Source organism: Ambystoma mexicanum, chromosome 13 (assembly GCF_040938575.1).
Source record: "Ambystoma mexicanum isolate Mex_15411 chromosome 13, UKY_AmexF1_1, whole genome shotgun sequence".
Taxonomy (NCBI): Eukaryota; Metazoa; Chordata; class Amphibia; order Caudata; family Ambystomatidae; genus Ambystoma; species Ambystoma mexicanum.
The window spans coordinates 161,440,933-161,468,607 of record NC_090938.1 but is presented as its reverse complement, the minus strand read 5'-3'; the positions used below and the strand labels follow the sequence as shown (position 1 = coordinate 161,468,607).

Here is a 27,675-nt window from a genome sequence, read left to right as displayed (position 1 = left end):
GAGGCTGAGTTTGTCACCCTAAGGTCCTTTTCCATCTATTCATTATTTTGAGAAAAAAACACAATGACTTAAGTCAGCAGAACCACTTTTCCTACTTTCCTCTCCTTCTTGTCTCCTCTTTTCCCTTCCCCATTTCTCCTTATTTGTTCCCTTCAATATCTGAAATGTCATCAGGCTGATTACGATAGTTTTTTTAAGGACTTCTAAGAATGTAATTGTATTCTCCCATGTTACATCCCTCCTTTCCATCTGCCCTTCACCATGATGCCCCACTTTCCCATGTAGTGCTTTGAAACAGGTGGCCGAGTGGATTGAGTGCTAAGCATGCTTCCAACATAGCACATATTACCCTGATGTTACCTTCTTCCACTGTGGGCTTCTTCCCAACTTCCCCTGCTCTCTTTTTCTGCCCCTGACGGTGTTAAGGTTGCCTTATGGCAGAGTAATCCCTTAAGGAACCACCATAAAAAGCATGGCTTTCTGTGACAGCAAGGCAGCGCAAGTCTATACTATGAAAGCCTCCATTTTTATTTGTGGGTTCACTTATACATGGAGGGATTGTGTATGCTGATTTAGAGGAATTGCATAACGTGTCTGGGCCCACCAAAATGATCCTGCAAGGTCCAACATGCAGAGCGCGCAACATGCCAACATTATCCATTCCGTTCTGGAGACACTAGTCCAGGGCTGGTTGTAACTTTGCAATCGGGAGGATAGCTCAGGGGCAACGTACTCGCCTTGGAAGCAAGATGACACAGAGCACCACAGGTTCGATCCCTAGGTGCGATCCTACAAGGTCCAACATGCAGAGCGCGCAACATGCCAACATTATCCATTCCGTTCTGGAGACACTAGTCCAGGACTGTTTTTAACTTTGCATTCTGGGCCTTATGGCTTCCATTGTTCCTCTGTGCGATCCTACACGGTCCAACATGCAGAGCGCTCAACATGCCAACATTATCCATTCTGTTGGGGAGACACTAGTCCAGGACTGGTTTTAACTTTGCATTCTGGGGATTACAGCTTCCATTGTTCCTCTGTGAGATCCTACAAGGTCCATCATGCAGAGCACGCAACATGCCAACATTTTCCATTCGGGAGGCACTAGTCCAGGACTGGTTTTAACCTTGCACCATGGGGCTGGCAGCTGCCATTTTCTGGCGGTCCCCATGATCAAATGAGGTCCAGAGGGCTGTCATAGGCTAGGGCTGGGGGAAGTTGATTTTGAGGACATGGGCTCGTTGCAGCTGATGCTGGTAGTCCCTGCTCCTGGGTGTAGGTAGGAGCGCTTGCTCTGCATCTGGCCACCCCGTGTTTTCCTTGCTTCCTTGCTAATTAAAGGGTGCATTGTTTGGAAGTAACTATACTTAGCTGCCGGTGAATCAGACGCCAGGGCTGCTGGAGAGCTCTTGCTGGGCTCGGGTTGTTTTTGGCTTGACTTTGCGTGCAAACCGTGGGCAGAGAAACTGGGCTTGGCTTTGCGCCCGGGTACGGGTTTTCACACGGCAGGTAGTAGCTAGGCAAGTGGGCAAGTTATTATGTATCGCACCATAGGGGGTGGTGAGCTCTCATGATAATGATGTGTTATTTATATAGCGCTTACGCCTAAGCGCTTGACAGAGAACACATATGCATACAGTATCACCCAACTAGAGTTAGTACTTATGCCCTTCAAGCGCAGTTCGTTGATACCCTCTTCCGCCCCCCAGCCCCCGATGCAATCGCTAATGTAGCCTTTTGCTGCCCATTGGCAAAGCAATGTCACCCAACCCTGGTACAGCCTGTAGTTAGTTCCTTCGCCTAAAGGGGGCGACGCTAACACCTTTACTCGTTTATGGGGTTTCCCGTGTGCCCTCGCACTACAGACCTCCCCCCATATTTATCGGTCCAAAGTAAACATTGGGGGTCTGTTTCCTCATTATGAGCACATTTGGCCTCAAATTACAGATGAGATTTCAGTGCCCCCCCCAAAAAAAAACTGTCAGCAAATCTCACTGATACTCAAAGCCGTGGCCTTGCACTTTTCGGGGGAATTGTATACTTTAAGGGATTCCCCTGTATAGTCACATGAGTGGCCCCATACACTTTAATGCACGCTCATGCAAACCTATGTTTGTGTGGAGCCGTCAAGCATGGACACAGAGCCATCCTGCAAGTTTAAATCCCGGCCGGGCCGACTCAGCCCTTCATCCTGCTGGGATCCATACATCGATTGCCATTTAATTGGTTAGTACTAACTGCCAGAGTTCCATACCTTAAACCTTTCTTTTTACTGCACAGGGTTCGCGCTCTGCAAGAGGCCAATCGTTTTTGCCAAAGTTCTCTCAACGTGGGTATGGTTTCTTTTGTAGCCTAATACATGCACCTGGCATGGATAAGAACAGGGTACAAGCCCTAAAGAAAAAGTGGGGGGAACTCATTAACATACCAATTGAATGTGGTGTCACCAGAAATTAGCATATCAAGGTGCCCTCTGAAAAAAGTGGGGTGACTCTTGAAACCCTCAACTTGAGCCCTGGATAAGAAGGCGGCTCCTGACAGCATCCTACATTTAACTTTGCCTAATCAGTTTTGCCCTGTATTCTTTTTATGTAGCTTCCCTCATGTGCTAGCAACCTTTTTTTATAACTTTCATTCTTATTGTAGTAGTCCATGCAGCAAAGGTTTTTAATGTTTGTTAACTCTTTGTGTATTTTATGGGGATTTAATAGACATGACGTGTTTATGTGTTGTGCTATATGTTGTCTGTAAGATGTGTCCTGGTGACTCTATAGTGGAATAAAGGTTTAATGATTGAATACCTAACTATGACTACAGTGCTTAGAAACAGGAGGAGTACAGCACAGAGCATTATATGAAAGTTTGCCTCCTATGCTGCACCCATGTTCTGGGCACCCCCACTTCACTGCCTTTATATATATGCTAGTTGAGGCTCCCTTCTACCCATGTCAGTGACCTGACGGTCTTACCCTTCCTCAAATCACATGCGCAAACCATTGACACCCTGGTGTAATGCCCAACAACCACGCCATATTGGAGAGTGTCATTCCTCATAGTGACCCCACCATAGACTTCCACAGAGTCTCACCCGTCACCCTGCCTCTGGCTCCATGAACTTCAACAGCGTCTTTGTTGGGATTGACAGATTACTGCGCAGCCTATTTGGCTGCAGGAGAATTTTTGGCAGATTTTTTGGACACATTTTGCATATATATATATATATAGATATAATATGGGTGGGTTTACAGGATATAATTAATGTAAGTGGGTTAAGGGGGACGACTGTGTGGGGTCTCCCCTGCATATATATGCAGCAAAATCAACCTGTCCAAAAAAATGCGACCAATTCTCCTACGGCCAAATCGATTTGATGTACTGACCCTGAGCTGTCTTGGTTCATTCCCACATCTCTGGCTTCAGGGCGTTCATGGTGTCTCACGCATTTCCCCATTACTGTCCCCCGTGTACCCTATCTTTCGACACAGGTTCCCCCACACCCACAGATCCTTCAAGACACCCAGGCTTCATCCTAAAAGCACAAGGTGTTCCTCTGGTATCCAAGTGACAGACACTGTTCTCACTCTAGCCTCCCCCTCCAGTCACCTCTCTTCGGGTTTTTCCAATATTCTAACCTTATGAGACATGTGCACATTCCAGTCGCTCCTCCCCCGCTGTCTGCACGTTGCGTAACCTCGCTGGGGTCGACACACTCTTTCGTTGGGTTTTTGCTTGTTGGGGCAAGTCTTTCACTTTTTGCTTCTGGAGGCAATATTTGTTGGAACTTCCATCATGCGCCAGAGGCCTGTCTGCAATTGGGTAAACACTGGGATACAGTCACCCGTGATTGGAGAGGACTGAATCAGCTGTGACTGTTGCTAGGTCTGGAAAAGATCCGGGGCTAGGCTAATGTCAGTACTCGGGGCTAGCTAGCCTTTTGGTTGTAGCCCCTGAGCTTCTATCCGGGATACAACCATAAGACCCAGGGCTATAGCCCCCTTACCCCCTTCCCCCTAGCAATGCCTCTGGCTGCGAGTGCTAGGAACCTCTCCTTGGAGTGGCTGGGCTGAGGGTTGTGGGATTCTATGAACATCTGTGGGTTTTCTTGATGAAAGGATTGCTTTGTGCTGTCACACAGCCAGACGTACTGTGCTGTAGCCCCACCTGCCCTCACGTGATTTCTTCTAAAGGATTTGGTGTTCTAGGAATATAGCAAGGCAGGACGTGGCTGCACCCTCGACTTGTCCTCTCTGGAGTGAATCACCCAGATACTGCAGAAATCTCCTTCTGGAGCCGCATCAGTAGTGGAGTGAGAAGGTTTTAACATGTGGGGCTCCTTCTGTCTAGGAACCCTCCCACCCCAAGGTATTTTACCTTTTTATTTTTATTTATTTGGTTTTTTAGAATGCGCCAAATACATGAGTTTGGTTTCTAAGCGCGGATCCGGGTTTCAAACCTCTGTTGCTCTATGTGGTCCTGCTTCCAAGACCAACACATTGCCCATGTGCTTTCCTCCTTTTCAATCACATTTGTTCTCTTTTCAACCTACCACCAAGTTTCTCTTGCACCTTCAGGTCAGCGACCACACCCGTGTGCCCACTAGCCGCCTTTTACCCCACTAGTACAGGGGTCTGGCTCTCCAGATGTTTTGGGTTATGCTGGCTAGTGCTGACAGGAACAGTCAATGATGTGGGGCCATGGGAATGATATCCCAACACATCTGGAAAGTCCCAATACACTGTCCTGGGACTTCTGTAATCTCACTGATACTTTTATTTGTTATTGAGGAAAAAATAAAATTAATTCTTGCATGATAGCCTGATAGCTGTCTTGTCTGTGGTAGACCAAACCTTTGAAGGGGATTTTTAGCGAAAAGAAAGCATTTGCGTTTTTCCCTCCCATACAGGCAAACAGGCATCACCAATAAGGATGTGGCAACATCCCTGGACTTGATTGGTTATGCTTTGAAACCCCTTGTCATGCCATTAAGTGAAGAGCCCCCTCTTAATTAAAATGAATGTAGAAATCACCCCCGTACCAGGTTTGCAATCCGGAGCTTCGCTAAGTGTTACACATAGTTTAAATGTTGTTTTTTTAATGGGAAATGGTACTGTGCGTGTTTTGCACATGCCCAATCTCCTGTAAAAAACAACAACAACAAGATGGCTGCCGCTATAGTGAATAGTTAAGTGAGGGAGTATGGCAACTAGAGCCATACCTGCAGATGAGTAAGGGAGCTGTGATTGAATGCTGGAGATGACATGTGGGCCAGGGAGCAACGTGGGCAGGGCCGGACAAGAGATTGGCGGCCACAGTGCCAAAAAAGATATAGGCACCACATAAGGCGGGTGGGTTTCAGGTGGAACGTGGGTGGACACTGCCATTTCCGCTCACATTTCCAGCCACCTCATTGGCTAAGCTCCCTTCTACGGGTGCAATCAGACAATAACGTCATGTTGGTGTATTGGTTGATCGTGCAGCTCGTTTTACTACTCTTGGGCATCTTAAAAGTGCTCGGAGAGAGGAGGAGTCAGGATGGTTTGGAGGTGAATATTATAGGGTGTACTAGTCATAATTTTTTCCAAGGGTTCTGTGCTATGGATATATAGTCTGGATAGTGTGCGTGGTCATCATTGGAAGAGAGGCCTACGGCTGCAACCCTTGGTAAACACATTGCAAGATCCTACATAGTGTGCATTAATAACTCATGTTCTCCATCTTGTTTCAGCGGTGAGTGACCGTCCAGCCTTCTGCCATGCCCATCTCTGCATCAATCCCAGCATCCACCATGGAGAGCAAAGAGGAAGTCAGTGACACAGACAGTGGCATCATTGTGCAGTCGGGTAACTACACTCTTCTCTCCTTTCCTTCATAGAAACTGAATCAGTGTTTTGAGACCGCAGATAGTTTAAAGGCTAGGACAGGTGGTATTGTGGGTCAAGGTTTGCGGTTCGCAGTAAGGCGGTCAAGAGTCGAAACTCAACTCTCTTGACACTTTATTTGATATTTTTATAGCGCCTACTGCCATTGTTATGGCTACAAAGCGCTGCGCTGGATGAATGCCCTTCTTCATATGAATATGATCCGATTATACTACCCGTATCACTCTGTTTTATAGATTAAATAGGAGAAAGCAGGACTTGTCTTGGAGGTTTGCACAAGATCACACAGGGTGGCAATCGGGGAACGGTGCAACTAGCTCTGACCTGCCGAAAGTACCAATTTCTCCACGGATACAAGCTTTGAAGTCTACTCCTGGTATTGCTCGATTACCTTTAGGCTCAATACTTTTTACCAGGAAAATTATTAGCCAATCAGGAAACGGCCATTCTCAACTTTCCAGCCTGTCTAATGGAGCAGAGTGATGTGGGCCTGCCCTTTTCGTGCTTAGAGTGGCGAGAACCCTCAAGGGCCCTGGCCTGTACCAATTCACTACTTTGGTAGGGGTGCTTTAGGACCTCAAAGAATCCCTCAGCCAGCTTTTACCCCATAACTCCTTGATTGCAAATGTGATGTCTATTCTGCCTTCAGCAACAAACTAGTTTCACATTAAGCTCTTGGACGGACGTCGCCACCAATGAGAAATGAAAGCTTTCAAGGACGTTGTTTTGATTGGAAACCGTTTGGAATTTAGCTTTGAGAGGTTATTGAACAGGCGCCAACTTCCTTATTGTGTCTACTCTCGGCGGTACGCAGAGCACCTGTCTTGTAATCTTTGTTTGTGGAATGACATGGCCAGTACGAAGCACTACTTTTTTTTGGCTGTGTTCATGTTTGCATGTCCAGTCACCACCCCCCCCTCTCTTGTCTGATCCTATGATTCTTAGACAATTTGTAACTCAAAAAATGGAGTGCAGTGTGAGTCAAAAAGTCCTCTTTCAATGTCCACTTTGCTTGCCTTCACGTTGTATGATGCAAATGGTACTTGCCAACCTCTTCATGCATGCACAGGGAATGGGTCAGCGTGGGGTGTGTGGAAACGTAAGTTACTCATAGACACGTTCTCCCAATGACACTGGGGAACAACTATTTATCTGCACAAGTCATGAGAATTCGTCCAACTAGCCAAAGGTAAGAAATGAGACGGTGCCTGATGTCATATGCTTTAAGCCAGTAATAAGCACTTGTTCAGTTTAACATATGCTGAGACCATTAGCCAGGCAACATGGTATTTTACTAGAAGGGATGTTGCTAGGTCTGGAAAAGATCTGGGCCTAAACTAATGTCGGGACTGTCAGGATTGGGGGGCTAGCTAGCCTTTTGGTTGTTTCCCCTGAGCTTCTATTCGAGGCTACAACCAAAAAACCCGGGGCTACAGCCCCCCAGACCCTGTAGCAACGGCTCTGTCTACTGCCATGGTGCCCATCTTTATCACGTGCTCCAAGTGGCTTTAGAACAGATGCATGGCTTTACATGTTAACCCATGTAAGTTTTCCAGAAGTGAGCGTTTTGCAGAGTGGTTGAGGACATCCACTCAACCCAGGCTTAAGTGAATGGATGCAGGGGATGCCGGAATCAGTGTGAGAAATTGACTAAACCACAAAGGTCATCAGAAAGCAGAATGTTACATCGCTGCAGTCAACTACATATCCCAGACGCGGCCAATAGATCATGACGTTGCGGTCATGTGAGTCTCCCCTCTGGGCCCAAATTCCTCTATGCTCTCAGCACAGAACACTTAGAAACTCACACATCAGCTCAGAAACTCACACATCAGATCAACAGCAATTTTGCTCTAGCCCTACAAACCTAACCCTCCCCCACTCTTTCAGATTCACCCGCGTGCCCGCAGATCATGTAATTAGCAGCGGTGCATGGTATAAATCCCAATAACATTACATAACCTATGTCGGAGGGTGTTGGTGCGGTGTGTGATGGTCAACAATATATCACGTACCATTTCGCCAGGAATACTTGATGCAAATGTCTGTTTTCTGGATGCACAACCCATGTGGGAGAATTAAGGTGCTTATCATCGGGGATTCCAAGCTGCTTTCCCGTATTTAATTGTTTTAGTTAATCTTTTATAACACGCTTAATACCAGAGACCAGCCTCTAGGCAAGGCATGGGGATTTGAACCTGTGTTGTTCTGCGTTGTCGTGCATCCAAGACCCACGCGTTGCCCCTGAGCTATCGTCCCGGCCAGTAGATGAATATCTGAGCAGTTGGTGGGATGGAGTCCATGTTTTCCTGCCTTCTGACATGCATGTTGTCCGCAGTGTGACATAGACCACATTGCTATGTACTGTGGTAACTGTGTACCTTTGTACCCAGGCGAAGGGGGTAGAACCGATGTTACCCATGCCGTTAGAATGGCAGGCAGGTACCGTCTTAACACAGACCATTTCTGAAACCGAGAATATCTAGATTGTGTGGGTTTAGGAGGAGGTTTGTGGAGGGGGATCTTGCAATATTCCCTCCTAACCCTAAAGTTTAGCATCTGACAGTACACATAAACCGTGATCTGCAACCCCGCACCCATCAACACATCAGAACACACAATGCGCCTCTTCTCTTTACCAGCCCTCATAATGTCGGATCCAGCACCAAGAGGCCTCCCGAATAAAAAGTCTGAAGCTTAGCTTTCCAAAACTCAGCCTACGCCTCATAGAATAGGTTGCATTGAAAAAAAATCACTGGGCACAAATTTGACCAATTGGAATGTCCTGGCCTGGTATATCCTATCGGAAAGGAGGTGCACCACAATGACCGTGCACTACCATGGCTGAAGGCAATAGTCCAAATGGCAATGGTAGCCTGCAATCGCAGGATCGCTTAAAGACATTTTCAACGTGGGATCATGGTAGGAAACAGGCCGAAACAAAATGGACCGGACCTCCTGCAAAGCACGTCTTGACAGAGCAGTGCCGGAGTTCCCAAGGCCATTTTCTAGAGGAGGAAATTGCCAGATCTGTTCCCAGCTGAGGTCTCACCCATGTGCAGCCAGCGCTTATGGAAGACTCAGCATGTAAGACTGCAGAAACAGCCAAATGGGGACGTCATTTGGGGGTCACCAGGGGTCGCACCTGCAACCCCTGTGGTCTCCTTTGCTACCCATGAAAATAATTTTTTTATAAATATATCTTTTCTTTTTTTTCTTAAATTAAAGCTCCTGGGCTGTGGCCAGCGCCATGTGGCTCTTTGTTCTTGGAGTGGCTGGCTTTCTTGTTCAGGCTTCTTAAAAAAAACAGGGGGTTCCACAAAACTCATTAAAGGTTTATTTCAGACACACTTCAGGAGGTGAGTCACTGATTTAGTCTGTTCTTAAAAACCACAAATTCACAATTCAGACAAAACATCCAAAAAGCTTTTAGGGTAGAATACGCATCTATTTCGGGCAATGTATTTTGCTTTTCGCAAGTGGCAGTTAAAGCATGTATTTTTCTGCCATTGTCTCTGTTAGGATCAACACACGTCTTTCCATCTCGGTGTCCTCTGTCACTTGACAAAATCCCTGTGCCTAAAAGCTTGTGTACAGTGTAGACATGTTTGACCATAGCACATAGTGACCTTTGATTTAATTGTGCTACAATTAATGATTTGTTTTAATGTGTCTATCGTTCCTATCTCCATGTCATGCTGTTCAGGATGTTTGCTTGCATGTATCTTAATGTTAATGTTAAAGGATATTTGTACCGGGCACTATCACCACCGGAGTGGTTCCCTCGCACTCTGGCGGCTCTGAAAGAGGGAGGGGAGGGTGAGTTAGTGGGAATAAGCTGGAAAAGTGCAAGAGAGCAGTGATTTGCTGTTGGCAGCCTCAGCCCTGTGGGTCAGTTGGCTGGGTTTAGGGTGTTTTACGGTCGGTAGTCATCGCGTGCTGTTGTTGCAAGTCTATGTGCGGTTTGTTTTGTTGTTGCAGTGTAGTGAAGTTTGTGCGGATTGCTGCGTTTTAGGCTTGTGGTTGTGTTTGGTTAGAGTTTGAGAGGTGTATGCAGAGGGATGAAATTGTTAGTGGTATGAGGTTATGAGTGCCTAGAGTATGGGATGCCGTGTGAGTGCGCTGCTTTCCCTGCTCTACTCTAAATTCTTTAATACACAGTTATGAACCCTCCCAATGGTATGTATTTTGCCAACCTCTGAAGCCTGAAAAGTAGATCCACGCAGGCTTGACATGTGGCCCTCCTTGCACCAGACCTGGAGTTGAACGGGCCTGCTGTTAAATCTCAGTTACCAGTTTAATGGTATCCACTGCAGAGTGTAATTTGCTTTCTGACTAATGGATAATATTCAGACATGTAATTTCTCAACTTACTATAGTCGATAAGATAGCTATAGCTGGTAAGATAGCTCAGTGGTTTGAGCACTCGCTGCAGTGATGTGTGTGTGATCTGCAGATTGCAGGTTCGAATCCCGGCAAGGCCAATACAGCCTTTTTATCCTTCTGAGGTCTATAAATGAGTACCAACAGGTGTTGGGTGATATTGTAGGTATATTTGTTAACCGTATGTGCTATATAATAACGCACTATTATCATTTGGCCTTGGACGTCTGCTTGCATTCACAGTAATTTGGTAATATGGGCCTATACACACTGATATTAACGATACATATGGTGATCCATTCTTGTAATAAATATATATCACATTACAGTGATACCGTAACCATATTTTTCGTAGTGTACTTAGGAATGCTATGTCATGCCACGTGCTGTTTTGTCAAGCGGTAAAAGGTTGTGTTCTGTTGCTTCCAGTGATGTTAAATCGGGGTGGGGTCAAATGACATTACTTCCTGTGATGGCATCAGGGGTCAAGGGACGGGTGATGTCACTTTTGTTACCCCTGGCATTTTGGTGAAATAACGTCCCTGCAGCCAAACCCTCATATCCTGTTCAGAGGCAGTCTTCGTCTTATCGTTAAAGTGTATTGGAGTGCTTTCCGTTGACGATGTGCGCCCCCTATCTTGTAGTCCTTTAAGTACAGTCATCTTTGTTAGTATCCATTATAAATTTCAATATCATGTTGCAAAATGGGTGCATGTCTTTCAATTTAGACATGTATTTTTTAGGTGAGTATTATGACCAATGAAAAGAGCAGAGTCCAACTTCCGGGTTTCTTGCTGAATCACTATCAGAGACATGTTACACATTTAAAACTGTCGGCATTCTCATAATCCCAATATGCCCTTTGCTTTTATGCCCATCGCCAGCCTTGGGTTCCATTAAGAGACACCGTGCGTGTGACCTGGCCTGGGGCCAAGGCCTTCAAAATCCCCCCCGCCCCCACCCAACACCGCTGCAACAAGACTATTTGATTTCAAGCACTGGCTGGAATAGTACGACGTCCTTTTGCTGGTAGTCGTTTTTTTCGATGGATTTTGTACTGAAAAAAATCCTTTGGAAAAACGAATCGAAATATATATGGGGCGGGTTAAGGGTTAAAAGGGTTGGGGTTTGGGATCACTGGGGCCAACAACATACAGAAATGGGTGGGATTAGGAGGACACCCCACATTTTTAAAAAAAAGTCTAGTATTTTTCAATGGATTTTTTCCAGCAAAAAATACCTCGAAAAAACTACTTTCAGTAAAATGACATAGACCGGGTGGAATAGTTTCTGATTTCCCCAGGATTCTTTTTTTCATAGTCTGGATTTTGGAAACCATAAAGTATTGCATGCAGAAAGGTCTCACCAATAGTATCAACACGTTACTTCTATTTGGTAGCTTCTTGTATAGGAGGGAAACTGTAGCAGCTTTTCCTAAATATCATAGCCTTCCAGACCAAAGGAAGGCTTCTGGGATACAGACCCTTTCCAGATATATGGGCCGCAGTAAGGCCACAGTAAGGGTCATTATCCATGAAACAATGACTTCTCCTTATGTCTGTAACAATGCTATCAAACAGTTCAATAGTAACTAAATGCACAATAGATGTTCATACATTATATGTGTTTTTAGTTTGTAATATTAAGCTATCCAGGTGGTCTCTATATTGCATCATGAACGTGGTGGAAGTCATACAATTTGAGCATGAGCAACAATAAAGTGAACGTCTTGTTTTTTTTCATCTTTTAATTTGGTTTGTTAAGTTAGATAGCGTCTGCCTCTCCTTGCAGCAGCGGGAAAGTGAAAGCGCCTGCCTCTCATTGCAGATGCAGTCAAAGCAAGCACCTGCCTCTCATTGCAGATGCAGTGAAAACACCTGCCTCTCATTGCAGGTGCAGTGAAAGCGCCTGCCTCTCATTGCAGGTGCAGTGAAAGCGCCTGCCTCTCATTGCAGGTGCAGTGAAAGCGCCTGCCTCTCATTGCAGGTGCAGTGAAAGCGCCTGCCTCTCGTTGCAGGTGCAGTGAAAGCGCCTGCCTCTCATTGCAGGTGCAGTGAAAGCGCCTGCCTCTCGTTGCAGGTGCAGTGAAAGCGCCTGCCTCTCGTTGCAGGTGCAGTGAAAGCGCCTGCCTCTCGTTGCAGATGCAGTGAAAGCACCTGCCTCTCATTGCAGATGCATTGAAAGCGCCTGCCTCTCATTGCAGATGCAGTGAAAGCAAGCACCTGCCTCTCATTGCAGATGCAGTGAAAACACCTGCCTCTCATTGCAGGTGCAGTGAAAGCGCCTGCCTCTCATTGCAGGTGCAGTGAAAGCACCTGCCTCTCATTGCAGATGCAGTGAAAGCGCCTGCCTCTCATTGCAGATGCAGTGAAAGCGCCTGCCTCTCATTGCAGATGCATTGAAAGCGCCTGCCTCTCATTGCAGGTGCAGTGAAAGCGCCTGCCTCTCATTGCAGATGCAGTGAAAGCGCCTGCCTCTCATTGCAGATGCAGTGAAAGCGCCTGCCTCTCATTGCAGGTGCAGTGAAAGCGCCTGCCTCGCATTGCGGGTGCAGTGAAAGCGCCTGCCTCGCATTGCAGGTGCAGTGAAAGCGCCTGCCTCTCATTGCGGGTGCAGTGAAAGCGCCTGCCTCTCATTGCAGGTGCAGTGAAAGCGCCTGACTCTCATTGCAGATGCAGTGAAAGCGCCTGCCTCTCATTGCAGGTGCAGTGAAAGCGCCTGCCTCGCATTGCAGGTGCAGTGAAAGCGCCTGCCTCTCATTGCAGGTGCAGTGAAAGCGCCTGCCTCTCATTGCAGATGCAGTGAAAGCGCCTGCCTCTCATTGCGGGTGCAGTGAAAGCGCCTGCCTCGCATTGCAGGTGCAGTGAAAGCGCCTGCCTCTCATTGCGGGTGCAGTGAAAGCGCCTGCCTTTCATTGCAGGTGCAGTGAAAGCGCCTGCCTCTCATTGCAGGTGCAGTGAAAGCGCCTGCCCCTCGTTGCAGGTGCAGTGAAAGCGCCTGCCTCTCATTGCAGGTGCAGTGAAAGCAATCTTGCTGGGGAGTTGCTTCACAGTAGTTATTGAACGCATTCCAAGAATTCTGATTGGCTGCAGGGAGGTCAATAATGAAGTTATTGCGTTATGGTTGTCTTACAGTTACAGAGCTTTGGCTCCCAGATACAAGAAACACTTGTGTACGGGCGCTTTATAAATCACATATCATATCATACAGAGAAGATTGTCATAAAGTTGACTCTGACTAAATGCTTCCAAATGTTCATTTTCATGTCTGTATCGAGGATGCTGGAACACGAGCCTCACTCTAGGTCTTGTCCTTAAGAGCCAAGACCTGTTTTTATCATATCCACAAAAATACAGGGAGTCAAAATTGGATATGTCTGTTCAGTTTGCGGTTGTCATGAAAACCTGGTGTGGATGGGGCTCCCGAAAAATGGACTTGGACTATAGGAAAGAGGTTGCAACTTATTTTCAGAAAGAGACTGCATGCAATGATGCAATGATTGTGTTACTCCCATACGTATTCCATATCGTCCAACGTGTCTATTTGTATGTCGAATATGAAGCATGCAGATGGTCCCATGACCAGGGGTTGCCACTTCTCACTGAACAGAGAGGCATGCACCAGTATTACCTTAAGGAGGCGCTTGCCTAATGAACGTAATACACATTCCAGGGCGCTGCTGCGCGGGGGGTGCTGTCCACCGGGTAGAAGACCCGCATGGTTTCTGAGTTGTGCTTCTCACCTCCCGCAGGTTCCGACAGCCCCATCGCACCCATGAAGGACCTCACCCAGGCCATGAAGAAGCAACAGAAGGCCCTGGAGGAGAGGCTGGAGGCCTGCCTGAACGAGCTGAAGATCATATGCTTGCGGGAGGCGGTAGGTGGCCGGTATTTGCCTTCATGTGAATTGGTGTGGGTAAGCGGTGGGAGGTTTGTGAGTGGAGAAAATTACCAAGATGATGTATTGTGCTCATCGGCCCACAGTCTTATCAGAATTCGTCATATCCTAGCACACCTGCAGCTAGATAGGTGAGCTACATGCAGAGATATTTCAATTCATAGGGCAATGGTACCATACGTACTTGCCTGAAAACTTAGTAAGCATATCCACTTAGTCTACATAAGGTAATGGTTACTTGTCCCACAGCATATAGAAGGATAGATCCAATCACAAGATAAGGGCATCATATTCAAGTGGTAACAGGGCCATCACCATTTCCATAGGGGTTAAATCATCCAGTCGCTCAGAGGTACTTGCGCCATGCCCCGCTCTAGGTAACTTTGACCAGTAGGCAGCGATCACTTCATTTGGTCATGTGTCTGGGGACATTGAGGGGTTAGTCTGTTTTGCTGCAGGTGCTGCAGGATGATCCTAGGTTGTGGGTCATCAGTGGTTCTCAAAGGTACTCAATTTGGGCCCACTCCCAGTCATCGCTGGAAGAGTCTGACAATCCTTTCCATTTTCCCCTCTGTTCTAGGAACTCACAGGAAAGCTGCCTGCAGAGTTCCCGCTGAAGCCTGGGGAGAAGGCCCCCAAAGTCCGACGAAGAGTGGGGACCACCTTTCGACTAGATGATCAGAAAGTCCTCTCGCGATCAGAGGTAAGAGTCTGCAGTATGATGCTGCTCCTCAGACTCTGCAGAGTAAGAGGGTAGAATCTTTACTCACACCCCCAAACACCCACCAGCACCCCTCATTGCAGGAGCTGAAGACTGAAGGTAAAGGTCCAGCCCGATCACCCTCTGAAGCCAAGGCCAGCTAAGTGTAGGGGTTCCTGCCCTCTCTCTCCCCTACAGTTCTGAAAGCGTTCTTGATTGAGATGTTTCATGGAAGATGTTTGTGGGTTCTGGGTGTGGAAAAATAGAGGGTGTTTCAGGTCCGACAGACGTGCACTTGGCGCACTGTCTCCTCATCCTTCGACACCTCCCGTGGTTCCTTCCCTTCATTCATTTTTCACTCTCTGTTTTCTCAGTCTGCACCGACTCTCTACCTCGCCCAGAAGCAATTGTCACTGTGCCAAAGAGCACCTGCCCAACCCCACCCCTGTCCTGCTGACCTAGAAACCTCCACATCCGATCCATGCAGCTCAACCTCCTAAGGTTCCGGAGACACCTTAGGGCTGGACAGATAACAAAATGTCCAGATCTTGCTGTTTACCAACACACCAGTTCCTCTCCCGCCTCCTCCGCAGACATCAGCGGCTGGTACGGGTTAGACTCTTCTCCTCAGTTGGGGCCATTATGGCCAATACAGACACAAAATTGGCCTTTGTGTTCAGGCATCCCACTTAGTAATTGACAAACTACCATGCAGAAGTGCAGACGCTTCACTAGGCTTTCAGTCCAACCACTGGCGAATCATGAACACTCAGTTGAGTGCCCAGGGTGCAGAAAAGAGCACATACTGCCTTGAAAGCTCCTGGTCTGCAAATTGTATGGGCCTGGTAAATGCAGGGTTGTGGTGTCTGCCCATGAGAATGTAGCCCATGTGACATTTACCATTATTGAAGGTTTACATAGAGTTAGCATGCATACATGATGGGTCTGTGTGATGGCGAGGCAGTTTGGATGACCATAAAGTTGAGCCTGAGGACTGAGGAGGATGATGGTGGTGTGCAAGCAGTCGAGAACACCACAGGTGAGATGAGTGGATGGAAGCGTAAGGATGATTGACAGATCGGCCTGGGTGCTGAGTATATGGAACAACTGACAGAGAGAGATGGAAGCTCACCAGGGGAAATCAAAGTGATCCACCCAGTTAAGAATGGGAAGGGTTCTCGTCAGGACACTTAAGGAACCTTAGCACTTCTTTCGGAACATTGTCGCCACCTCAGCCAATCACGATGCATGAAGTCCAGGCACTCAACTCTGGTAGTGTCCGGAATTCCTTTCTACCTCTGTCTGGGCCATTAGAAAATTCCCCAGTGCCTGCCTGTCCACCACTCCGGCTCACGTATTCCCACCGCCCACCCGACTTCCCCTTCCTTTATGTCTGCAGCCAGTGTCTTAAATTTGTGCTCCGGGGCACGCCGCTCTGTCATGTTACCCGGCCTAACTGGAAGATGAGCCTCCCGGCCATGTCACAACACCTGCATGACAATGCGCTGCATCCACTGCGTCCTGTGCCAACCGGCCTTCCCCGCTTCATTTGTTCTGTATTCTCCCCTATGGCATCCTTTAAGGCAGCCTGCCCAGGGGAAGAGCAGATGCTGAATACTGAAAGCTTTAGATGCTGAAAGCTTTAGAGTGCCGGTGGCTAACCCAATAGGAATGATCTACAAAGAAAAGGTAGGGGTAATATAATCTAGACCAGACGTCTGCAACCTTTGGCTCTCCAGATGCTTTAACTACAAATCTCATCTATCCTAGCCAGCATTGGCAATGGTAAGGGGTCATGGGAGTTGTAGTTCAAAACATCCGGGGAGCTGCAGGTTGTAGACCCCTGATTCTAGACTGTCTAATCTAGATTCTTTTCACATGTCTGTTATGATGTGAGGTGGAGCTCTGACCAAGTACACAGACCAGTTGTGGAGTCACGTTGGTTAAGCCAGGGTGCTTTATTATGCATAAGTACATTTGTATAACTCCAGTTACTTGCAGGTATGTACATAGCAGGATCAGGTAAACACAGGTAGACATTAAAGGGACAGACCCACGGGCCATCCTCTCCCTCCCAGCTCAGGCCCCCAACTGACATCCATAGAACACTCACACACAACACTCACTCAACATTCTCCTGAACTGTCCATCATGCATACCTCAACATTCCATCAGCATGCACTGCTGGCCAGTGATGCATAACAAGACTGACTCGCATTACAACAATGTCATGGCGATGGATGAAAAGTAGTTAAGCTGGGAATTAAGTTTGGTGATGCATAATTTGTCACCACGAGGACATCAAGAACATTCCAGCCATTCCTTCCTCATAAGTGGTGGTAGCAGGGGACATTTTATTTGGACACCGAACCATTTGGCAAAAAACAATAATTGCCAACTTTCACTGGCAGAAATCAAAGCCCCCTCCCCCACTCCAAGTGGCAGTGGGGCTCGTTCAAGTGCTACTTCAAGTGCCATTGCTTATGCTGTGAGCGCACAAAAAAAAACTGCAAACAAATAATGTTTCTGTTATGAGAGCAGGTGCACTGAGACAACAGAACATGGGCGTTCCAAGTCCTAGTGTTGGAAAGGCCTGACGCATTAGAATGTGAAGAAACAATGTTATCACGACGGCACCCCACATCAGGGGTAGCCTCGGAGACGGGGAGAGGGGTCCATAAAGGTAGTCCCTGGCTGAGTGTGGCGGTTGGAGGGGTTGTCAAAGTTCAACTGCCCCTAAATGACCCTCAAATATGATCACTGAGTTTTTAAAGTGGTGCCTCGGAATATTCACAGTCATTTCAACGGTAGGGGGAATGTGTCTACGTCTGCTTTACAGCTGCACACATATTTCCTGAGAGCCTCAAAGCAGGTAAGCACTGATCAAGGAATGTTAGGTGTGCGTGTCTCTGACACACAAACCTGAGGAAATGGGGGCACCAACAACTAGCAAGGACATGCGAGAGAGGACTCTACTGCTGTGGCTGTGGTTGTGCCCAGTGGTTATTCACCTGGCGGCTACACAATGTAATGTGTCCTACAATGTTATGTTACATTAGTATGCTTTTGTACTGCAACAAATCACCATCGTGGTAGTGTTTCAAAGCGTTGAATCATTGTCCAAAGCAAAGGGCATGGGCAAATGGCCAGTGGTAGGAGTGCAGGGTTTCAGGTTGATTGGTCTTGAAAGTCTTCCCCCACTAATGAACTGCCTTCTAAGATCTTCTACCCCATTACTGTACACACATATCCCCTCCCTACCCCACACAGATGTCTGTCACAGGCCTAGCCATTAGAAAATCCAAACTAACTAAACCACGTCTAAGTTCACCCTCTTCCACATCAGGAGCTAAGCAGACCCAAAGCTCTGTAGTCTATCAGATCTCAGGCTTTTCCTTATGGATAACATCCTGCCAAGTTTCTCTGACAAACCCATAGAAAACAAGATTGGCACTCAGGAACTGGGTGCTTCCATCCTGCACCCATCAGCACTGAAGGCTTCGCATCTGCTTCTCCCACTCTCCCACTAATGAGCCCCCTACTTCTAGGTGCTGCGAGACCGCTAATAGTAGCAGAGGACCACTCCTATTAAATTACATATTGTGCGGGGCACTGTAATTGACACTTAAAGTGGCAACACACATTTAAGGAAGAAAACCTGACACACAGAGTGATACACCCTTTAACACTTGTATTTGATATAATGTTAATACCTGGTAACCACCTTACAAACTTGAATCATCTTATAACACAAAGAGGTGTGTGTGTGTATCATAATAGATCTACTGTGATGCTTGCCAGATACTTTACGATCCTAGTGTCAACGGCCACCAAGTATACCCATTTGTTTGTCCTATCTTCACAGGACCCGCTGAGCTGGCTGGAGAGAGACCTGGCCCTTCAGCAGCAGATAGTAGAGGCCGCCAGGCGCTTGTACCGCGAAGAGCACTTGGGCAAGCAGATCCGAAGGCACAGGAAGCAAGCGCTCGTACGCGAGCAGAAGAAGCTGAAGGATTTGGAGAACCGCGTGAACGAGCAGCGGCGCTCTGCTGGCCAGAAGCCGCTGCGGAGGACAAGCGCCCCTCTAATCGAAGGTAAGATGCCTAAGTCAGTCCTGACCAATCAAAGCCAAGTATCTTGGATGATTTAAGGAGTGCGTGTTTCTGCCTATTGTGATGTCATGGAGTCTGTGTTTTGTCATTGACAGTTATGTAGTTTGGCCACACATTGTTGACCTTTGTAATGATTAGTTGTTTAAATGTTTTACGTAGACCTGGAATTGTAGTAGTGTATTGAATTATGTATAGGTTTTGGGGAGTCTCTTGAATATTCCACACACAGATTTAATGGGTTAAGGTTGCCTGTACAATAGAACAGCCTAGAAGGTTCTATCAAAATCTGTGTTATTTAGAGTAGGTTTCCATGAAACTCGATAAATCTTTTAGGGTATGGTCATGGATCTTAGGGTACATTTTTGAATTATAGAGGGCAGTTGAGCATCAACCTTTATGTTAAGGCCCTTAGAACATATTTGTCTAGGTTATTATTTTGGTACAGTCAGTGCAGTTGATAGCAGAGGAGAGGAAGGCCCTCAGCTCAAGCAGCCCCTGGAATTAAATCCCCTCTCCTGTTGGAGGGTTAAGGTCATGGAGTGGTCATTCCATCATATGTTCGTATCTCTGCTGTGTGGTTGAATCCCTTTGTGTTTATAGTTGCTTATCCAAAAAAAATGAACTGCTTGGACGCATGGGATGTAATAGGATGTAGCAGGGGTTCTATGTAGCGTAGACATTGGAATGTGGATTCTCCATCTATTTATTTATTTTTTATTTATTTATATAGCACACCAAACCCGTAGTTATCTAGGCACATTCGTGGATTGCATTCAGGTTCAGTATATTTGAGCCGACCAAAGTGGAAGAGACTAGCTTGAGTCCTGGATGCCCTATATTAGGCATATGGTCCCTACCAGGGCAGGGATCGAAATTATGATTGGATAAGCATGAGCTTAACACAGCTTCTGGGTATCCATCACAAACCAGTGACCAGGTCCTACCACTGGAGAAAGAGGAGCTAGTCTTTCACATAACATGCAAACCTATCATTTTGGTCATTATTTATAACCTCTTATGCTTTAAACTTCCTATAGATGTGTTAATGTTTATTTCCAGATTGTCCCAAGTGCACAGACTTAAATTCACATAGGTGTGTTTGTTTGGCATCAATTGACCTGGGGAGCCAAAATCAACTCTTGATAACTGTTGGTGTCAAGCTAACAAAACACTTCTAGGCTACAAAAAGTAGCTGGGCAGCTCCCAGCGCCCCTCAATTTCTACCCTTGCCAGGGCAGGCCGCCTCTGGTCCATGCCATATATATTTGAGCAGGCAAGCCATTCACAGACCCCCATTGGCTCTAGATTTCTAGTATCCGTATGGTATGTTACTTTGGACAACCATCTTGATTGGAGGCTTGCTTGAGCCTTTGAACCTTTTGGTAGGATGCATTTTGTGTACCAAAAGTGAAATCCTGTATGTGTATGGCATCATAGGTATTTGTCTAGCTGGAAGGAGAACAGACTGCTTGTCTGGTGGGGGCCTTGGACCTGTGCCGTATCATGTCTAGGAACCTTTATACACAGGCACGGGCTTCCCAGATTGGCTGGAGTTTGCATCCCTTGTAGATTGGATAGTAGATTCTTTGTCTCTGTCTGGTGGGATGCCATTTACACTGGAGCTGTGCCTTGCATCTCTATACCTATTTGCTAGAATACATGGAAGGAACAGGCTACTTATAGGCAATGAGATCCCATTGTTTGCATGGTAAGAAACCCAGGTGGCTAGCAGTAGGGAGAACACACAACTTTAGGGCTGGAGACGAGTTCTGGCATCCCCGCAGAGCCTCGTCTGGGAAGAATGGGACTGAGGGCCCTGGACTTCCTGTGTGTGCTTGCGCTCTGGGTTCCCTGCACGTTGCCTTACTTGACTGTTTAGGGGTCCTGGAATCCTGAACCTCTATGGTGGCATGTGTGGGCTATGTTGGCATATGTGGGGTGGCTGACTGTAGGATAGACCAGCTGCTTTAAGTCTTTGTGTATGCACAGTAGCATGCCTGGCAGGAACAGGATGGTATGAGCCCAGGAGTGTACATTCTTGCTCATAGCTTAGCCATACATCACATGCCTTTGCACTGTGGCACAGATTATTGGCTGTTTCAGGACATTGGCTGCTGAACCTGGGATTCAGGGACAGACCATAAGGATCCACGAGCTTTTGTTATTGTTTTTAGTTCATCAGCCAGGTAGCATGATGAGTTCTGGCTATTGTGGGCGCGTGTTCTTTGTGAACTGTGCACTTGAGTTGCATGGACGCCCGCCCATGCAACTGGCTAAAGAAGGTGCATGTTGTGAAAAGCCACCCCCTCATGACGCAGACTAATGCAGCCACACCTGGGAGGAGGTGCTGCGAGGAGAAGCAGATGGCAGGACCTGTGCCAACATGCAGATGCTGCAGAATGCGGCGTCATCTCGGAGATTGATACTTTGCGAGATCTGCAAACGAGAACTCGTTTCCCCGGTGAAGGTCTTTCATCATTGTTCTATTGAAGTGTGTCGAATGCCGGTAGAGCGTGGAATGAGGGTCCACAGCTGTAGCAGCACGTGCGTTGCATAACCCCTTCAGTGCGCGAGTCACGTGCCTCGATGTCCCAACGCCACAGTGATGAGGGGGTTCACATGCTGTAGTTGTCCATGCAGGACTCAAAGTTGAGGGGAGCTGGGAGCTATTTAGCTCCTGCTTGAGGCATAGAGGAGTCTGTTTGGCTTGACACCAACAGCTACCAGAAGCTACTTTTGACTCTCCCAGACAACTGATGCCGATCAAATGTTGTAGCGTTGTCTCTGTGCATTTATAACAATGAATAAATCAACATTAGGACACATCTGTACGACAAACATAAAGGGTCATAAATAATGGACAAAGTGATATGTTTGGATCTAAGGTGGAAGTTAGATTTGCAGAACGCTATGTACTGTCTCCTGGTTTCCCCCGTGGTAGCTCCTGGTCACTGGTTAATGTTGGATACCCAAGAGCTGATATTAGCTCCTGCTTATCAAATCTTAATTTCGATCCCTACCCTGTATGGTTTGTTTGTTTGTTTATTTAGTAATGCGCACCAAACCCGTAGGTAACTGGGCGCAGCTAGAAAGAATACTTTAAGCTAAGCTTAGTAACAACATGGAATAGGTACAATACAGGACATGGTCATTACAATAATTATAACAAGTAAGGCGAGGGTAAGGGTATGGGTACAGGTACTGGTTTAAAAGAGAACAGTAGACTGACAGTGGTTTCCTGAGTATAGATTAGGTAGGTAGGCCGGAGGACATTATCTGTCAATAGACCTCAGCCAGATTAATGACTTACTTCTAAAGCTAGTGTAGGATTGGTTCATTCTGAGATTCAAGGGGAGGGCATTCCAGTATTGAGTTTTGAAAGCCTTCAAAGGGCCTCCACATTTACTTGAAAATTGTCTTAGCCCTCTGTAAAACCTGTCACCGAGCTAGAACATTGCACAGACCACGCACACCCCTACAGCACAAGCTTGACGCAGTCCAGTAAATTGACTGCTCACTTTAAATGGAGCTGGCCATCTACAGTGTTTACTGCTGGAATGACAGATTTGTGTATAATCCCAATAATCAATAATAAGTATACTCACTTGTCGATAATTAAAGATTGGAAGCCAAATATGTTATTATCATTTGTTCTACTATTGAAACGTTCTTAACCTATATGTCATACAGAGCTGCCAACAGGTCACCATCACCAGGATCACCTTAATCAAGTGGTCATTTGTGTTATTTTTACCTGGGTCACATTGCGTACTGGAACGTACAGGCTCATATATATATATATATATATATATATATATAATGGTCCATTTGAGCCAATGCACACATTCCACAACGCCACCTAGAAGTCATTGCTGGAAGTTCACGTCCAGTTCTGAGCCACAACAGCAAGGCATTGTGGGTATGCAAATTAACCCAAGTCCAAACCTTTGCTCCAGGAAATTCTTTGTCTTAAAGAGCAGTGCTACTTTATACACTTCCGTCTAAGACAAAGACAATTGGTCTTTGGGATTCAGAGCAGGTTTTACACCACAGTGATCTAAAAGCTAATCAACTTCCACGGATGAGGCATTATTTAAACAATACAAACTACCGACATGTCCCCTTCCCACCAAGACTTGGAGCTTAGAGGCTCTATCACTCTGAGTATAAGCCAGGACTTGGGGCGCATCGGTAGAGTCGCGCCTGGACGAGATTCAGGTCAAGATTGAGGCCACCTGACAGAGCTGTGAGTGCATGTTGGGCCGTCGACGGCGCTTCAGGTAAGGAGTGATGTGCATTGCAGAGCTGCATGTCAGGTCCCTGGTCCAGATTGAGGTGCATTGTCTGTGTATTTTGTTTAGACTACAGCTGTGGAAAAGCCAGGGTGCAGGCCGCAGTGCAATTGGGTTTTGCTGTGGTAGAGGAGCTCTAGCGTTCAGACCAAGATAGTGGGTGTGGGATGTCATACGCCGGGAACAGGAACTAGCGAGAACCTTTTTGTTTGCTAATGATTGAACTGAATTACATTTCTATTTTTGTTTATTTTTATTGTGTTTGGTTTACAAAACCAAACACTTTCTATTTATAGAATTATCACAATTGAATAAAACAATGCTTCATCCTACGCTATTCATCTTTCATTTCTTTGTTTGCTTATAGAGCTCAGTGCGTCTGATGAGAGCTCCCTCTCTGACTCTGCCATACTCGATGAAGGTAAAAAATACTATTTTTATTTTTTGTGGAAATATATAAAGAAATTCATCTTACAGAATGGGTTATATTTCAGGAAGTTTTCAACTGCATCAATATTTTTTTAAGAATCACAATGGCACTATCATGGCCCAAGGTTCTAACCTCCTCTTCTTCTCGATCGGCGCCTCCCTCTCTCATAAACATCCTCCCTTCTCCTGCCACTCACATCTCCAACTCCACCGATGGGAGTTGCACACCCCTGTACCCCCCCTTGGAAAACTTTCAAAGGTGGCCACCAGCTACACTTAGCCACTCTGGACACTCTCCTCCCTGAGGCCTGCAACATACTCTCCAAACCCAGACCTAACCGGCCCGGAGGTGGAACGGCCCTGATCCTCCCTGAGTGGGTCCCTGCCTGTACCATACCTACTCAATCTTACTCCTCCTTTGAATGCCTAATCTGCAAGCTCAGGGTCTCTCCTACTCTCTCACTCACCTTCGCTACAATCTACAGCCCCACCGGCTCTATCTCTTCCTTCCTTTCTAAATGTGTTTACCTCACCTCCTCCCTCTTGACCTCTTCCTTCAATCTCCTCCTCCTCTAGGACTTCAGTATCCACCTTGACTCCCCGAATCAGCCACCTCACAGGTTCGTGACCTCTGTGAGGCCCTCTCCCTCACTATTCTTCCTTCCGGGGCGACCAACTGAGCCGGACACACTCTGGATGCCTTCACCTCCGGAGACATCCCCATCTCTAACCCAGTCACCACCCCCCTCTCTTGGTCTGACCACTGACTCCTCTCCTTCCTCTTAGAGCCCCTTGGCCCTCTGTTCGAGCCACCCCCTGCACTGCCAGCCTCCTTCGCCGCCATTCGACCGATGAAGCAAGTGTCAGTCAAGCACTCCCTTGTGCACTCTCTCCTAAAAAAGCCACCTGCTGACCCCTCCAGCCGGGTAACTATCACCCTATCAACATTACCCCTTTTTTGGGTAAACTCTTGGAGAAGTTGGTCCTACCCCAACTGAACCTTCATACTGAACTTGGTGGTTGCCTCCATTGACCACCCATCTGGATTCCGAGCATCGGGGGGCAGAGGGGTGCATGGAAACTTCTCTCCTGAACACCTGTAAAGACATGCTTGCAAATCTCGACTCTAACACTCCCGCTGTTCTTATTCTTCTCGATCTGTCCTCTGTCTTCGACACAGTCAACCACTCTATCCTCATAAAACGGCTCTGCGACACCCTAGGCATCACAGATCGGGCCCTGGATTGGATGACTTTGTTCCTCACTAACCACCCTTCCCAGCTGCAACTGGGCTCGTTCTCCACCACCATTGGACTCCCTACCTGTGGCGTCCCCCAGGGCTCGATCCTTTCACTGTGGCTCTTCATCATCTATCCCGCCCCTCTTGCTCACCTGATCTCTTCCTTCTCCCCACATTTCCAGTGTTATGCTGATGACACACAGCTCTCCTTCAAGCTTCCCTATACCACCTCCCCCTCTTCTCTCAGCCCTGATTGTCTGACTGCCATCCAGGCATAGTGTGCAGCTAATGATCTCTGTCTTAATGCCAGTAAGAGGGAGATCCTTCTCATTGGAACATCTGCACCCTGTTTCCCTCCTACATTCTGGCTGCCCTCCTTGAGCCCTCTACCCTCCCATCCTGTGATGCCAAAAACCGCGGGGTCATCTTTGACTCCACCCTCTCCTTCACACCTCACATCTTGGACATAGCCAAAAAGGCCCACTTCCGCTTCACTTCCTTAGAGGCATTCTCCCTTTCCCCTCCTGTACCCAGAAGCTCAATGTCTCCAGAGCTCTGGTCCTCTCTAGGGTGGACTACTGAAACAGCCACTTCCTCAATATCCCCCTTTCCTCCCTATGCCCCCGTCAGCTAAATAGGGCTGCTAGACAGGGACCGTCTCTCTCCAGCACCTAAAATCTCTCCACTGCCTTCCGGTGACTGCAAGGATCAAATTCAAGACCCTCTGCATCATCCACAAGGCTTTCTGGGGCCTGGGACCATGCTATCTACAACTGTCCCTCCCTAAATACCTCCCTGCTAGACCTCTCCTCTCCTCTAACTCCAACTCTCTACTTGTCAAATGCTTCTCCAAGCAGAGAGCGAGAGGCAGGTCTCTCCTAGGCTGGTGCCTCTCTTTGGAACAGCCTCCTGCCCCCCTTTAACTTGAGCCGGACCTTCTTAAATTCCAGAAACTTCTCAAAACTCTGCTTTTCTCTTCCACTTTCCCTCTCCCTTCCCTGCTAATCACCCCACGGCCGCTGAGACTGGTGGCCTGGTCCTTCATGAATCTCACAGGTTACCAGGCCCTCTACCCAGTCGATACCAGGCCCATCCCCCTCCACAGCACTGCCCTTACGGCAAGCCTGGTGGCTGGGCATCCCACCCATGAGATTCCTCTGCCCTAGCACTTAGTCAGTGGCCTCCTCCCTGGCTCCCTTTGGCACTTCCCTCGCGGGCTCCCACCAGCACTTATGCGTTTGACCCTGCACCATCTACACCCCTCCAAACCCCCCTGCCCTCCCTATTTTCCACACGTCTCTTCACTGGACGTGAACGTCCGAATGTCACAGCGTCTAGTAAGACCACAATTGTATAGTACTGTTTTTGCGACTGTTATTTACTCCCCTGTTCCCTCCCCACTTAGTCTTGTGGCGCCTCAAAACACCATTCTGTTGTATAGGCACCTAACAAGTGCTCAATAAATAAAATAAATAAATAAAAACAGATCAAACCAAGGCAGTATTCGGTCTAAAGCAAGAATAGCCAGCCAATGGGGTTCAGTTTTAATGCAACCATCCAGTTAGTGGTAATGATGTTGCACCCAATCAGATCACCAAGACATTGGAGTTCTGGAAGCTCCTTGTCCCCAAAATTATCCAAACAAATCTGCTGAGTCAACAAGCTGGACCTAATGGGGATGAACTGTCAACACAAGAGCCAGGACTAGTGACCAATAGCAGTGAGAGTTCAAAAGGATCTGAACTGACCAAAATTCCAATTGTAGTTGAAGTGAGATCACACAACGGTTGACTTCGCAGGAAGTGATGACCCATGCAGTCTGACCCTGATGACATCACAGGTAGTGATATCACATGACCTTTGGTCCATACCCCAGACAGTGATGCTTAATAAAATGATAGTTACTAAAACAGACAAAAAGTCTATTTTAGTGATCAATCATATTTTAGCTTGATGCTTCCTGGATAGGAGACGGGTTGCTTTATGATATGACAAGGGCACCACCAAAAGAACGAACATAGGCCAGGTGTGCATTGCCTTCCTAAACCATTACAGCCTCATATGGCCAATTATATCCCGTATACAGTAATTAGTACCTTACCCGGCAGGTATATTCATTATATTCATAATGCAGCCCCACATGCAGCTTTAATATTCCAACTGTAGCCTACTATATGCACTTGCTCCACTTATCTACCTTTTACAGTCTCACATACCTGCTATGCCATTGTAAGGCACAGCCTGACATGTCTAGTTGCTGCCATCATATGCCAAGTCCAGCTCTGATTTCTCCAATGCTTCTTAAGGCTGCAGCTGGAATGTGGTGCCTACACCAGGCATAGGATGCATTAACTGGCATTTCCGAAGCTTCTGAGGAAGCACTTGTTCTATGATGGCAGCACCTGCACATGTTAAGACCAATGTGAAGAATGTGTGTTCCCTGCATGGTCTTCACATGTGCAGGTGCTGCCAGAATGTGGCAAACAGACTCTAAAATGCTCCAGAAATAGCATCTAGTACAGGTTGTTTTCATTTGTGTAGTCCGCATATGTATTGCACAGCCTCACATGTCCATGTGCTGCAATCATGTTCCTAGTGCAGCATTACATGCACCGTAATGTCATGCAGGCCAGACAATGCCTCCGATTATTGTCAGCTGTTTTTAATATTGATTTCATGCCTCTCCCTCCTCCCAATTACTATAATAAGATTTTTTTATTATCACTAATGTAATAGTAGTGAA

The 27,675-nt window shown here is 47.0% G+C and overlaps 1 protein-coding gene across 2 annotated transcripts in view; it reads left to right on the top strand.

Moving 5' to 3' along the window:
* Positions 1–27,675, top strand: part of INAVA (innate immunity activator) — a 129,063-nt gene that overhangs the window by 89,234 nt on the left and 12,154 nt on the right. For both annotated transcript variants that reach the window (XM_069633532.1, XM_069633531.1), the window contains exons 2-6: positions 5,726–5,840; positions 14,014–14,138; positions 14,740–14,862; positions 18,725–18,953; positions 23,631–23,684. In XM_069633532.1, the coding sequence (XP_069489633.1) occupies positions 5,753–5,840; positions 14,014–14,138; positions 14,740–14,862; positions 18,725–18,953; positions 23,631–23,684 (619 nt within the window). In that variant the 5' untranslated portion in view covers positions 5,726–5,752. The remainder of the gene's footprint in view (positions 1–5,725; positions 5,841–14,013; positions 14,139–14,739; positions 14,863–18,724; positions 18,954–23,630; positions 23,685–27,675) is intronic.